At 34.9% G+C, this 16260-nt stretch overlaps 1 protein-coding gene across 7 annotated transcripts in view; it reads right to left on the bottom strand.

Moving 5' to 3' along the window:
• Window positions 1-16260, bottom strand: part of PIK3CB (phosphatidylinositol-4,5-bisphosphate 3-kinase catalytic subunit beta) — a 129142-nt gene that overhangs the window by 10834 nt on the left and 102048 nt on the right. For all 7 annotated transcript variants that reach the window (XM_048062998.2, XM_048062997.2, XM_048062996.2 and 4 more), the window contains 11 exons: window positions 15960-16211; window positions 15347-15443; window positions 14311-14441; window positions 12446-12499; window positions 11237-11425; window positions 8588-8709; window positions 6464-6607; window positions 5476-5575; window positions 2867-3045; window positions 2273-2382; window positions 1897-1975 (listed from right to left, as the gene is read on the bottom strand). In XM_048062998.2, the coding sequence (XP_047918955.1) occupies window positions 1897-1975; window positions 2273-2382; window positions 2867-3045; window positions 5476-5575; window positions 6464-6607; window positions 8588-8709; window positions 11237-11425; window positions 12446-12499; window positions 14311-14441; window positions 15347-15443; window positions 15960-16211 (1457 nt within the window). The remainder of the gene's footprint in view (window positions 1-1896; window positions 1976-2272; window positions 2383-2866; window positions 3046-5475; window positions 5576-6463; window positions 6608-8587; window positions 8710-11236; window positions 11426-12445; window positions 12500-14310; window positions 14442-15346; window positions 15444-15959; window positions 16212-16260) is intronic.

The raw sequence follows: 16260 nt of genomic DNA, 5'->3' as shown, positions 1-16260 counted from the left end.
TTCTGACATCTAAATGGTGTTTTAACAATAAAAGAATGCTAAGTGAGACTTCAGAACATATGTTAAAGGTGTTTACAATGACTGCAAGCAGGAATGGAAGCTTTAACACAAAATATTACTGAGTTCAACTTCATAAAAACCTCTTTAGTACTAAATACACTAGGACACCATGCTTATTCTCCACTGATTTTTATAATAGCTGTATTAGAACTACATCACTGAAATGGCATCAAAAATGTAGTTTGAAGTAAAAATTTTGAGGAAGCTGCAGAGTATTTTTTTCCGAATATGTAGCAGTGGCTCTAAATATATCACCTTTCCTGCCAGCCTCATCTTACTACAGAATCTTGTCTTACACATGAATGATTGCCCACTGTTTATCAGAATTCAAAAATACAACCGAAAATATGCAGTAATTGGGATTAGCAGGTAGCAAGCATAAAACAGACGGAAATACTTCTTCTTACATACAAATAACAAGACTTTCACCACAGGCTATTGACAAGGCTAAGAATATAAAAATGTTTAGACTCCAGCAACCATTTATTAGTTTTCAACCTCCAAGCAGAGTATGTAGTTGCCCACCCATCCAGACCGTAACACCCTAACTCAGAGGCAAGAATAGCACAGCAGTCAGACTCAAAAGCATTGCTAAAGTCAGGGTAAGGACATCCCCCCAGATTCAGTCATTTTATCATAGAAGGCAATCTGATTAGTCAGGCAAATTTACCCCTGATAAATCCATATTGACTGTTCCCAATCTTCTAACCCATATAGTAGGTAGAAGACAGACAAACCTGTTACATTTTGTAGGAAATCGCAAAATAAAAATAAAACAAAAATGTATTTGGACAGAAATGTATTCATTTATGGCCATGGCTGCAGAAACCATACGTACCATTAAGAAATAAGACCAACAGAAATAAGAAAATGTTAAAAAAGAAGAGTTTGATTGTTTGGCTATTCCACAACTCTGGTAATTCTCAACTAGATAGTGAAATTTTATTATAAACAGTCCTAACCTCCTATTACCCCACTCTCAGATTAGAATACCTAAAGTTGACTAATTTCTAAAGCATGATTTGCCTGTTAGAGAAGCCTATGTATTCCAGATGCAATCCTCAATGACTAATTTTTGACCAGTACTGCTCAAACACCAGATAGATTACAGAAAGCCTTCACATAAAGATCTTTTCACTGGACAGCAGATTTGCATTCTACATTTGTACCTCACTTGCACATGTGTATTAGAACCTAAGAGCTGTAATTCCCATAAATCACAAAGTGAACTCAACTCCCATTTTTGCATACACCTGAAAGTCTATAACAGTTAATAGACATGTTTGTTACTTGAGAAATTTATAAAATACATACTTTTGGAAAGCTCACAGACACAAACAAAACAAAGAAAATAACCAACCAACAAATTAAACAAAATGCACAGAACCTGCCTGCTGGACCTTTAGGTCAGGAATTGTTTCCACACCTCATACAATGCTTTTTGTCTGTCTCAAAACCGTAAAATGTTTTCATTTTCATTGTGGAAAGCGCAATTTATAATCACCATGGCGACTTAGATACACTGTGAAAGATACAGTGCACAAGGACAAATATCCTGCTTGATAATAAGTAAAAATCTCAATGTTTAACTTCACTTCTTGCATTATTTCTTTTCATGGCTAAATTATTTTGTAATATGGGCCATCTGGGGAATAAACTGCAAGCAGAAGCCATCTAGTTAGGTAAGCGCCTTCTATAGCCTGCTCACCTTGGCTACGACAAATGAAACCTTTTGGCATCATTCCAAATGTTTAGGGGAAAGCATACGAACAGGAAAGCTTTACTAGTAAGTGTGGACTCTCCACCGAAATAAACAAACCCTTAAGAGATCCTTACCGGAGATCCAGGCCAGCTTCTTTCCAAAGTATGTCCATCAAACGCAAAATCTGGAGTGTCAACATGTCCTGCCGGAGATCTATAATGGAAGGTTGAAACTGCTGCTTCAGTTTCTCAAGAGCGTTGTAGATAAACCATCTAATATTTATAAGGCTTTCAGAAAAAGCTATCTAAAAATCCTCAATCCTAAATGTGAAAGCAGGATTAACCGTACCATTATGACTGATAACATCTGTAATTTGAAAACTAGTCAAAAAAAGATGCTTCATTTGTTTGCTGATGCTATAGTAAACCATGTTTAATTTATGGCAATACGGAGCAACAAAGCTTAAGTGGAAGTGTGAGAATAAAGAAAGAAGTGCTCAGCACTGCTTACCATCACCATTTTTAAAGATGATCCCTACAAGATCTCCTCCAAACATCTTATTGTTGTATACTATCCATAGAGGCTTCATTTTAGAATCCATATATCTACACTTCTCAACACTAGAAGAAAATATAACAAATGTTATAGTCAACTAAAAATAGTTCAGCTGAACAGGACTAAGCATTGTTCAAAAACACAACAGAAAATGTAGAGTTCCAGTTCGGAATTACTTAAATGTTACCTCAGCTTTCATTCAGCTACTATGCCATCAGCGCATACCGACTTATGGATGAATCTGTCATACATCAACTGTGTTGAACACCACAATTGGCACTTTTAGTCTTATATTTAAATATGTTTAGCTATGGTAATACATTGACTAAGAGTATTAAGTTTCATTGTGGATCACAACCTTCAAACTTAACTGCTATTTAACCTCGGGAAGATTGCCAACAGACCTCCTCTCACTATAGAAAGCGTTCTCTGTGACAGCATATCTGCTAAACAATGCAGCCAAAGGAAGTTCAAGCACATAGGCGTTTCTACTTTAGTGTTTCCATTCAAAAGCTACAGTGAAACTTTATTCACTCATTCTTAACTTACTGTAGTTCTGAAAGTATAACAGAAGGATTCAGAGGAGACTGGAGGTCAGAAAGTGCTTCTCTGTAAGCATTTTGTTTCAAACACGTGTGCATTGCATCTTTTCCTTTTGCTTTGCTTTGTTTCATGGCATTCAGCTTAATTAAGCTGTTTAAAGTTTTCATTTTATTAAGGGCTTCCACCTGAAAGAGATATTTTATCTTTAAAACTTATTGCTTCGACTTTGCATGTAATACAATATAAAATTGCGTATGAAAACAAAAAGCAGTTATCTGAAATATAAAGCAATTTTACAACATCCTATAAAATGGAAATAATAATCTGAAATTAAGATGGCATTTCTGAAACAAATGACAATAGACTTTTGGAAATTATTCATATCCCGGAAGTAGCGTTTCTGTAACAAAAACATTGATGGGATGAAATCTCTGAAACCTCAAGTCACTTTTTAAAGCTGGACTTAATATCTCCAGCACAGTGACAAGACATTTTAATGTATGATAAATTTACAAAAAAATCCTCCTTCAAAATTCAGTTTTCATCACAAATTAAACAAAGCATAGCAGAGGTGCCTCAATCCATACTAAAGTCAACAGAAATTGAGTGTTTCATACTTCTACAAAAATCAAACATTACTTGAAGTGATGGATGAAGATGCTTCATTATATACATTCAGTTAGTTGCAAACAATAACATAATGCCACATGACAAATTGCAGACATTTGTCACATACATAACTACACATGCTCAATATTTAAGACTCTGCTCTGCAAAAGTTTGTTCATTAAAACCCTGCTGAAATTAGGCATAAGGTAAATGCTCTGATCAGGTAGGATGTTCCAAATCTGCATGCATCATCTAAGCAATATTTACTTTTAGAATGTGTAAAAAGACAGGTTTAACTTTTTCTTTCCTTCCCTCTGTTTTAGGAAGTTTTCCATTAGTACAGTTTGTAAGAAAACAAGCAAACTAGCAATGGAAATATACATAACGTTAACAGATAAAAGCCCTTTGGTAACAAACCTACATAGCACATACAACAAACATAATTTCTACACTGCATCTACATCTAAGCAACTTGTTAGCAGAATATAAAGTATATAGCAATTCACAGTAGCCATAGTTAACATGCTCAGCAATATGCTGCAATATTCTCTAGCAAACTGCATCAATTTAAAATAATTGTAAAAGATTATTTCTATTCAAGGAAGCCTCAGTCTAACTTATAAGGTGCTGAGTCAAGACTTACCACTTTTACAGACAGACTGAACCCTGTTAAGCAGGATGCTGTGGAAATTGTATGGAGTTTGATTATAAAACTGAGGCAATGGAGACCTGCCAGGTCAGCCATCTGTCAAAACTAAAAGCGCTCTGCTTTTCCACTATTCTAGGAGCTGTACAAACATCAGTGACAAGGGAACAAAATGGAACCTGTGTTGTACAAACAGGAACTTTTTGAAGTATTTCTACTTTGAATTTCTTCCGTGTTTGCACAGTTGGAAATTTTTTTGCCCCTTCTTTGATTGTACTGACATTTGTTTCCTGTGAAGTGCACAAAAACTTTACTGACCTTAGGTCTATTGCTTAAGCATTTCATCACCTAATCTTTTTATGATTTTGACAATACTAACAAGCATTCATGTAAGAGATGGTCTTTTCAATGGTCTGTGAACTGCAGAAATAAAGAGCACAACAGTACATGCCTGTTCTGTTTGTTTCTTGAAGTACATTTTCAACACTGACAGTATCAAAACTGTTAGAAATAACAAACATCAGACTAACCATGTATTGAGTTGCCTTTTCTGTCCTTATTTTCCTTGATGTAGCAAATACATTAATTCCAGAGCTATAATTTTTAAAGATTTTGTTAGCAATCTAAATTTTCTTGCTAAAATTGCATTACAGCCTTCAGAACATGATTTGCAAGTCTCTATTATTGATCTGCCAATAAACTTATTAGTGTGTTTAAAAGTAAATCTCTCTCCTCTTTTTTTTTTTTTTTTCTAATGGAAAATCTGTATTAACACTAAAATGAGTATTTGGTTTGCTTCAACACCTGTTTCCAGGGAGTACTGCATCATTCTACAAATACAGGATTTTTGCATTACAAAAATCCAGCATTTTTGCATTACAAAAATCCTTACAGCAAAAGCTGTAAGAAGCAATCCTGGATTGATCCATACAAAGTTTAGATAGAAATGTAATAGTTTCTATTAAACAAGCTGCTCTGATGGGATGGGATGGGGGTTGGGGGTGTCACAAGTTTTAAGTGCATAGAAACCCTTCCTCACCTAATAATCTGGGCAGTCTACTTCTCTATCTAGATCGTATGTGTAGTGCTGAAAGTTCCTGCACTTCTCAGAACACTATAAGAACAGGTTGCTGCCGCTGAGGCCCCACAGCACTAGCTGCCTTCTGTACCAAGGAAGACTGCTCCATCATTACACCCATCTATTCAGCCCACTCATTTCTCCCTCTCACTCATGCTTCCTTCTCTCCCAAACAGATGGACATTGTCAAGGTAACCAATATGACCCATAGGAACAATGGAACAAGCATTTGAGTTACCAGCTAGAGTAAGTCAAGATTTAAAGAAGGAGGGAAGCTTATACCTGTTTAGCAAGCACTTTCATGTGAGCAACACTTCCTCGGCAGTAAGCTTCAAGTATCAAACCAAACTGTATTGAAACAGCAGGTATGTGAACCTCTGACCTATAAGGGAACATCACAGAATCATCTCGTCTATCAAGACAGACCACATAATTTTACAGACTAGCATTTAACACAAATAAAGTGGAAAAAAAAAAATACTTCGCGGTCATTAGATAAAATTAAAAAGCCAGATTTCATAGAAAGTAACAAAACACTCATAAGGAATGGTGAGTTCCAACACATGCCACTTGTTTTTAGGTCTAGGACTGTTCTGGAAGCAATAATGATAAGAGGTAGTTACTGGGTATTTGTTTTCAGGAACCTCTTTTATTGAAGAAAGTAGTATTGATAGAAGATGATATTGAGAGTTAGGGCTGATGTTAAACTGTGTGTTCTCAAATCTTGGTAAGGGAAAGCCAAAGTTTCCCTGAGGAGTACACTTGGAAAGAAACACTGAACCATATTTGCAGAACCAATTATTCTCCAAAACATTTTCATGTAGTACTTGCTCTTCTTATTTAGAAATGTTAGAATAATTTAGTTGTATTTTGAAGACAGAATCAACCTATAAATCCATTCTGCAAGATACCTGCAAATCATAGAACTGAGCATCAAATGTAGCAACAACACACAGAACTACTTTTATTTTCTGTTAGTCTTTGAAAAATAGTATTTTCCCCTGTGAGGTATAAATACTGTACTTTTACTGCAAGCACAGTCAAAACAAACACTAAATTCATACACAAACCTAACTTACCAGTTAGCTAGAGCTGACTGCAGTTTCAAGTATTTTCTTCAAATAGTGGATTACAAAGCATAGTAATATATTTTAAATAAGAGTCTGGCTTTGATCTGTAAATGCCAAAGGTAAAGAAAATTCTTGATCTGCCTATGAGAAGTCTAATCTGGACCAACAGTTTCAGAAGGATGTAAGGGAAAAATTCTTACCTTAGATGCCAAAACAACATCTGTCCTATTCTCCTATTAGCAAGTGCTCTCTCTAATAGAAATCTGGAGAGAGCACAATCAAGAAAAGGTTCATATTTCAGGACTTGCACAAGTTGAAGAAGATACTGAGAGAGCTCTTCATCACTAGAATGAGGTACATAAAATCAGTTGATAAAAAACTAGATTAATGACATTCCAGAAATTCAGATGCATACGCCAAACCCAACTATGCATATCTAGGTTCAACAGGAAGAGTTTATCCCAATCTTTCAGTCACAAGGAGAAGAAAAATAATACACAACTTAGTGCAATTGCTAGATTGATCAATTTATCATTAAGTTAACAGAATCTTGAAGTCATCAAGCCTTTAAGTAAAAATGTCGTGTTTAATCATGGGCCTTTACAAGATCAACATCTCAGTCTGAGCGCTAGGTTAAGCATCCAGGAGATAAATTATTTCAAATGTTTCCAGACTGGACATTGGCTCCACTTTGACCCCTCAAACTCTCAGCTAACTCCAACAGGCATGGGCAAGAAGGGCACTTGAGGCAAAACTAAGAACACTTGCATACCTGTTCCAAAATCAGGAAAGCAGTATTCATTCTACTGAATGTAATTCATTAACCTGTCTTAAGATGTTAGTGCCTGTTAGCTGAGAGGTGTTAATTTATTAAGATACATTCACAAACTGATCCATTTAGGTAAAATATCGGTGGTGTGTTACCAAAAATAGGATGTTGTTTAGAATACGAGGAAAATCACTGAGACAAATCTTTCAGACACCAAGCAATGCCCAAAGTACTCATACTTCAGAAAGGCAAATTTAAGCATTTAGCCACAGTTCATAAACAAAATTTTTAAAAGCTTCTATGTTAGTTAACCACTATAAGTAATACTGACAAAATAAAAATAATTCCAATAATTTTCTATAAAGGCTTGTACCTACCCCCTCCCCCCCCAAAAAAAAAGCCAAAACAAACCTCTTAACACTTGACAGTTACGTTACTCCAGAAAAATTCTGAACTTTCCCTGACTTTTTACATTCAAGTATCTTTCCTTTTATAAATGGCCTGAAGAATTCAGATTGTCTGCCTAGGATGAAACAGGAACCTTCTGCACATCACAGAAGGATTTCAGAGATGCAAATACTGGACTCTTTTGTTCTCTTTATCTTACTCTGAAACCCTTCAGTAACTTGGTCAAAATATTCAATCACACTGCATTGTATTTATTTTTGTCTACTTTTTTATTTCAACTAACAGTATCACCTTTAGGTTAGAGGGTTTTTTTTTTTACCAGCTGCCTTTTTAAATAAGGTGGAAACTGATTTCTGATACCCAACTGAACATAATTTTGCTTCAGAACCAGAACTAAGAGTACTAGAAATAATTCCAGATGTATCAATTCAGTATTATTTGGATAGCCCAGCAGTTAAATTTCTTGTTTATTTGAAAGAAGTCAAAATATTTTTTTTCAAATATATAGCCTTGACCATTAAAAAAAAAATCATTAAACTATTTACCACAGAGACTTTAGAATTCAAGGACAGGAAATGCAGTAACGATAATGTTAAACAAAGCTTGCCCTACGTTACACTGAAGAGCAAAATTATATGTGATAAAGGAAGAACTACAGATAGCACAGGCTACTATCGAGATCAAACAAAGTAGTAATTTTTTAGTTTTTTAATTGTATGCTACAGCTTACGTTTCTATTAAATGATACAGCAAATACTTAAAATGACAGAGTAGCTGGATGGCACTTCTTGCAAATATTTGATTATTATAACATTTTGACTTTTCATCATTAAGAAGTTCTCACAATATCTGGTTCTCCCTTTGTCCAAGGAGGGAGTGAATACAACTCTCTCTGGGACAAAGGTACACCATTTTTTTCTTAGCAGCATGGAAAATAATAATCTTTGAATATAAGATATCAGAGTAAAGGGGTTTTACGTGGCTTCCAATTTGTGTATCCAGAAAGACTGCTTAATGTGGTCATTATTCACAGCAGATAGTCCATTTAAATCTTTCCTCTTGGGGTTCTTTTTTCCTGTAGACATACAAAATGAAGTTTCTTCCCCTCGAGAAAACCTTGTATGCTGAACTAATACGATATACTCACCTCATTTGCTTTAAACATCCCACTGCATATTCTCTCACATACTGGTCTGGATAATTGAAATCCAACAATTCTAATGCTTCTCTAGGCAGCAGCTTGGGCCATATCTGAAGGAGAGCCTGAAGCTGTTTTAAAAAGAAGACTATCAGGTTACAGGTAAAGTAACTATTTAAGAAAACAGATGGGTATAACTGCCCATGAAAGTATTCGTACTAACAGAAGGAGAGAAACAGACTGGTCTGGCTGGAAAAAAAAAGTGGGAAAATGGTCCCACTTCTGGTTGAGTTTAACAACCTTTGAAATTATGCCAATGATTTTTTGGCAGTAGGCCTCATTCACATTTACTTGAAAAATCTGTTTCTTCATACATAGACAAGATGCACAGTAAACAATAGGTAGGTAATGCCAGATGTGTGTTTTAGAAACAGAGTTTCAGTAAAATTTAGAGAATGTTTTATTAACACACTCATAAATATGTAAATATTCTGGTAAAAATACAAGTTTTCCCTTAATGAAGGTTTTAAGACCATTTTTGTTAAAGAGAGATCTTTACCAAAAATATTTATCCATCTCAACCAATGAAGCATTTTCTTACATGTACATAGTAATGGGCTTAAATGCAGAAAGGATGATCCAGATTAGATATTAATAATTAGATAATAATTAAAACCCTCAATCCTGAAGACAATGATGTGCTAGAAAAAGTTGCAGAAAAACTAGTCTATTATTTTGAACTACTAAGAAGAAAAAACATCTAGAGGTCTCAGAAAATAAACTTAGTGCATTTTAATGAAGCTACCCACCAAGGATATGTTTTAATAATATGTATACATCAAGACTAAAACAGTACACTATTAGTCAAAATAAGTCTGAATGTGTAAATACAATATAAAGTGTACACTTTTTCTTTTATATGCTAAGAAGCCATAACTCATGATAAAGATTTCTATTCAATCCTTAGCCCATGAGGGTCAAACACCACCAGTCTTTATATCAAGAAGCACTAGAGCCATCAACACTTCCGTATCATGAACGCTTGTACTGAAATTCTCAAATAAATACTAACACTGAGCAGACACTTAATACCATAAAAGCAGATGTTGAAAATGCAAACAGCAGCTACGCCTGCCAGACACACAATAAGAAACTTCAAAACAAATGTATCAGAATTTGTAGACAACCTACTTTAAATCAGGTGCAGAACCCACAGAAATACAGAAACGTTTTGTTAATAATGAATGATCAAAATGAATGAAGAATCTGAGTTACATTCTGAAAAGACAAGTGTAAGTGGCGTTACTTGCTTCAAAATCAGGCAATGAATTTTGAAAGCCGTGGTTGACAGTATGTACATTTTCTGTGACTTATATTTCAAGATACAGACCTCCTGACTTTGACTGCAGCAGTACTCAATTGTTGAAATAATTTCAGAGGTTAATAAAATGAGAAAATGTTAACTGATGTGACCTAGAGGAAGTGGGATCTAACTGGCCTATGAAACAAGCAAGAAAATTCACGAAATACGCACTGCTCTGTTTACATTCTTCCTTGGAACTTTTATTAAGAGAAGCACAGTCCAGCTAGCTCCATATCCCAGATGCATTGCAATTGGCTCAATAGGGCAGGTCAAGGGACATCAGAAACATTCATTGCATTTGGAGAAAAACTTGGATTATGAAACGCCCTCATCTGGTTAGACAATAGAGAGGTAGCTCTGAAGAGCTTCCAAACGCATCTGGTTTTTAAAGAACTTTTATAGTTCAGATATGTTTCAGGTTTTTTAAAAGTTCTCTACAATATCAAACATGTTAAAATGCTACACACATGAATTACTGCATAATTCTCCTCCCACGTGGTTTGAAACTCCTGACAAGCTGTGTGAAAATGAGAAACATTGAATTCTCAGCAATGATCTAAAGGTTTAGAGAAAGCTCGAGTCTGACTGGCCTTGGCATATCAGTGTCGTGTCGTCCCCTCCCCCCACCCCCCAATGAAACAACCACAACTTCTTCCCTAACAAGACAAGTTTTCTATAAGAGACAACACAATTAAAGAAAGGTGAGTATTTTTCTTCCAGTTATTTCAAATATTTAAAAATTAACTAGCCTTTCTCTAGTTCTTGTTAACCATGATGCCACTTCAGTGAAAGTGTCTAATTAATAATATCTAATTTCCATTTTGAGAATAAATACTGTCTGTGAATCCTGCCAGACAGTTCTGCCACCCCACTACTCTGCTGACTCTGCTGAGTGAAGAGGTGATGGCAACGTAAGGACAAACATACTCAGAATACATTCAGTGCAACTATTCTACTAAAATATTGCAATACAATGAGAGCCTGGATGAAATCTACGCGATAAATAACACAAGAAAGCTGCTTTGATCCATTGTACAAAAATTCATGGACCACTGAACTAATAGGTTAAAGATGGTTTAAAAATCAAACATAATACTCCATTTCTAAGAAAATTTACTACATTTGAGCTGCAATAAAAGAACAGGAAGACCAGAGAAGTTCGTCTTAGTTGTATAAACCAAAGTTCATTGTACCATTTCAACAGTTTCTTCACTTGAGGAAAAAACAAAACAAAACCTATTTACTCATGACTTGACTGCAGCATTTTTCCACCCCATCTTTGCCTTTTCCCTTACCTGAGCAACATCTTCAAGTTTGTTCCATTTTAAAGACAGCAGCAGTTTTGGCAATGATTGTGGAAAATTTTCACGACAGTCATATCGCAAAGTCCAAATAAGATCCATTTCATTTTCACAGAGCTGAGATAAAGGATCTCTTTCCATTATTTCTTTTAGCACAATATAAAACTTCTTACCACCTCGACCCTAGAAAATGAGAAAAGTATAATGCTTTGATATATTCAGTAAGATTCTTATTTTTAGCACAAATGCTGTATCAGGCAGAATATCAGATAAAAGTCATGAAATACAGGGGAACAACGATTACATCTTTCTTTCAGATTTCTGAAGCTAGTTCTAAGAACTGCAACTAGTACAGTTATTCAAAATGCAGTGTACAGAAGTTTCTGAATAATAACTTCAAAGTTAATGACACTAGGTGGCAATATTTCTATTTTCCAACTCCAACAGGGAAAACTCTTGTTTAGGATGCATAAATATGCTTTTTCCTTTCGTATTTCAAATGAGCAAATTTTATTGATATATAAATAAAGCTTTTAAATTTTTAAGCCAAAAGACACACAAAAAAAAAAGACACAAAAGCCAACAACAACCGAAGGGAAGTGCGGTTGCTAAGTGTACAAAGAGATATTTTTTGTCTTCTAATCCAGACTTGCCTTTTCCAGACATTTAGCTCTGTTTTATCTCTCTGAAACATTAACATAACATTTGCATGAATGAGTCTTCACACTGGCTCAGTTACTACCTCTGTCCTTTTATACTCTTATGCAATCTGCTAGGGCAGAAATTAAAGCAATAATATCAGCAACAACAGAATTTCGTAAATTAATGGGAGATGAAAAACTGCTGCGTCTGAGTAAGGATGTAGCAGTTGAAGGGAGTAAATTAGTTTCAAGATAATATTCTGAATAACAACACGGCAAGCTTTTAATACCAAAGCCAACTTTGTCTTCACAAAGCTAAAGGAAGTTTCAGAGTAATTTTAAGAGGTTGGCCAAAGGTCTTTACATTAATGGAAAATGAAAAAAAATGAAGAAAAGTTGAGAAAAGATGGTAGTAAAATCAGGACTGATAGCAGAAACAAACAGCTATCATTAAAACAACATTCTGCACAGGTTTTCCACCTGACAAAAAATGTATATTTATGCACCTGTTATACATACAACTTATTTAAATTTAAAAATATTGCCTTTGGCAGATGCTTACCGCCATTGCAGCATTGTCACTGCTTCTTGCAATCTCAGCTGCCTTTTCAAGTATCTGCAAAAAGATGTTTTTAAATACATTAGATTTAAATACAAATCTGACCGAAAAAATAAGTATTATAAAAATGAAGTATTATAAAGAGTTATAAATATTATGAAAATGAAGCAGATAAGGAAATTTTGCTATCTTTTAAATAATTAGAACACTATTATATTGTATATACAGTGGTATAGCATGGAGAAAGTATTTCTCCATCTAAAATTGGATAAAGAGGGAGAAGACTTGTATCAGCTTTGATCAGGCAATATGGGAAACCACAAAAGACTCAGTAATCAGAGACCAAATATCCAGCAGGTAAAATCCTTAATAAGGCACACCTACTCGTTGTTGTTGCAGGTGTTTAGTTCCTCTGTATGAAATGTTTATTAATGTCATATTATACCTGCTACTTGGCTGCAAAGCCCACTCACATACTGTGCAAAAACACAAGTGAAGGGAAGTTCAATGTCCTAATCCTGTTTGATGCTTGCCCCCTTGTGCTTCTTAGAGTTTTACTCTATCTGCAAATAAACTTTGAAAGTTTCTGCAAGTTCATCTTGGTTCAATTGAATTGAAAGCCCCTCACTGGTGCGTCAGCCCAATACGCGACTCCTGCATTAGACAACAGCTTTCTTACTAATTGTCACAGCACTTCTGCTCACTCAGCCCCAAAACAGCTGTTCACTGCAGATGGATTGATGCTATGATCCAAAGATTCATCTATTTTTAGACATTATGTTTCTTAAAATAAAGATTTGGCATCTGATTCTCTATTATCTTGGCAGAAACAACCAAAAACACGGGGAAAATTAAAAGCAGCCATACATCAAGCAAGTCTCCTCTAGACAATTCTGAAAAGCAGATTCTCAGATGACATAATTCAAGCAGCTACAACGTTGCTCCTGATCTAACTGCACCTTTCACCAAGAGAATCTTTCTGAGACTGGGTATCTTGCCCTCTTTTCCAAGGCAGAAATCTCAGTATATCCACAGAAATTGAATGAATGGGATAGTTTAGTGCTCTGATTTTCCCAGGGATACTAGAGTTTATTGCTTAACAGTTTCTTAACTCCAGGGAATTAAAAGAAGCAAAAGCTACTGGAGGAAAAAAAAAAAAAAAAAAAGGAAAGGAGCAGAATAGAGCACATTTTGTAGCAGTTCCTCAAATGTGAATACTTTCAGTGAATGTTTCGTCACCAGCTCTGCAATTGCTTTATAAAAACGCTCTGGGATTTTACTCTGATATACAAGATTTTTCAGATAAGGTTCAAGAGGCAGCCAAATGAAAGTTACAATGGATAGTTAGGGCCATCAGACATTACCTTAAGGTAAATAAATGAAATAACTTAGTAAAAACTTGTCTGTGTATTCACCTGAATGCTTTAACATCCTTGGTACCTCAGGTACAAAGCAACTAGCACAAACAAGTGTTAAGAAACACTTTCACATTCCACTTCTGTATTTAGAAGAAAACAGCATAAAGCATTTAGTTTCTAAAGAAAAAAGCTAGTGTCATGAGCAAAATGAACCGTAAAGTGTTACAAATAAAGCAGTTACAAAACTGAGAAATAAAAAGGCCTGTGTGAAGAGTAAATTGGCTAACTAAAACGAAGAAGGCAATTAGTCAGCACTGTTTTAGCTCTTACAATATGTTAAATCCTGTTTTATTACAAGAACATGTATTGCACCAACAGAGGGCGGTATTATGTAGTGCAAGTTCAAACAATTGCAGGAAGCGGGGAATTCAGTGGAAAAAGCAGAGCTGAAAGTAAGGAAGAAATAGCTATTTACATACAAGCATTCATGACTAGTCTGTCACACCTTACCTTATCAAAGGGAGGGTAATTGATAGGCTGTTTTGAATATTCTTGAAATCTAATGTGCAAAGCTGTTGCATTTTCAATGTAAGGGTTAGTCTGGACAGTTCCCATTGGATTTAACATTTCTTCAAGTTCATCTAAAATGTTAGACAGAATAATTAATACTACATGCCAGGCATCTATTTAAATAAATAAATAAAGATTATTTAGTCATTGCCTACTCTAGGCAGTAGACAGAGACATGTTTTGCTGCATAGCAACTTCTACAATGCACTGCATTTCTGGTATACACTGTCTGTACATCCTACATTCACGGATGTTGGATTATCACCAGTGAAAAAATGATTTTTTCTTTCCAAAAGAATCATAACATCAAGGGAAGCTAAGATATTGCTATCTGAGCCAAATCCCTAAATGCAGTCCCAATAAGATGAGTCTCTGTAAACCTGTATATAGACTACCTCTATATCAAATAGTATGAAAAAGAGTAAAAAATTTTAAGCCACTTTTTTTTCCAGCATTAGAGCCAGGTTGATACAGTATTTCTCAGGGTGAAATTAAGAGTAACTTGTAGATTTCAGACTGTTGTCCTAATCAATCCAAATCATTTAGTAGCAAGCCTTACAAACCAAATTCTAATTCACATTTTTTGCTAACTCCAATATTGTCATATACAATATAGCTACCCTGTTTAGTTTAAGATACATAGCACAGGGAACTAAATGAAACCTAAAATGCACTTTAAAAAAAAAACAGATAACAGATATAAATATGGATCTCTATTTTCATGAGATTTTCTTTCCATAACAAAACACTGAGAATACTATTTTCAAGCAGGCTCTCATCTTTCCTCTTTCCTGATAAACAGTACTCTCATGAAAGACATTAAGACTTTATATATTTATCCACATAAAAAAACGTGAGTAGCAAAGAGATGATGACAAGAGAACTGGACATGCATGTAGTAAATATTCTACTATTTGATACTGGTCTTCTTTAGTCTCAGGTATCTCAAGCAGAAGTCTTAAAATTTAAACTTTACCAGGAAATGATGACCAACTGTGCAGTACAAATTCTCCATTCTTCAGTTGTCCTTTATAATCAAACACCATGGTATTTACCCAGGCTACAGGATAGTGCTGTTAAAAGAAAAAAAAATTACATGGAAACTAACATGCCAGAGTTTTGGTGGCTTTTTTTTTTTTTTTTTTTTTTTAGTATTGCTGTCTTTCAGAAAAGCAATTAAACACAAGCATAGTTTTCAGTATGTGCTCCAGTCCCTTTGAGACAGTAAGAATTAATTTTAAGGATGCCACTCTGCCAATGTAAAAAAATACGTTTCCCTGAATGTGAGCCAAGATGCTCATTTTTTTCTCAAGTTCTATGAGTTAGAACAAAACTAACTTTTAAAAATATAATTTGTTAAGCAGCCATTTGCCAGCTTGCTTATAACCAAAATGTTGATGCCTTTTTCATTGTCTGAGAAGAAAAGGTGTTTTTTCATACCAACGTGAGATTTTTCATACATATGATTCTTAAATACATAGATTTTTTTCATCTCGTATTCTTGAACACTGAAGACAATGAAAGATTTTTCAATATTCAGTGAAATATAATTCAGAGGTACACCCAGAAAAAAAAAAAGACATACTTACCACTTTTCCTGCTTTCCTAATGGTTTGGTATTTGGAGGGATTCATTGCCTTAGTTGACTTTTTAGTTTTCATCTTATCCATCACAGCATAAACTGCAAAACAGAGCCTTGCCATTCTTGGTAGATCACAGACATTTATTTCAAACTCTAGTACTTCATTCCAAATGTGGTCACTTCTCCCAGATATTTCTGTGCTTACAATTGTTTTACAAAGGAGCTCTGTACCATGGAATATACCAGCCCTAACATGAACCTGCAATAAAGAAATGAGAGAAAAAAATGTTACAACTTGCCACAGAATT

The sequence above is a fragment of the Anser cygnoides genome, chromosome 9 (assembly GCF_040182565.1).
Source record: "Anser cygnoides isolate HZ-2024a breed goose chromosome 9, Taihu_goose_T2T_genome, whole genome shotgun sequence".
Classification (NCBI taxonomy): domain Eukaryota; kingdom Metazoa; phylum Chordata; class Aves; order Anseriformes; family Anatidae; genus Anser; species Anser cygnoides.
Note: the sequence above shows the minus strand (reverse complement) of the source record. Positions and strands in the feature narration are given on the sequence as shown.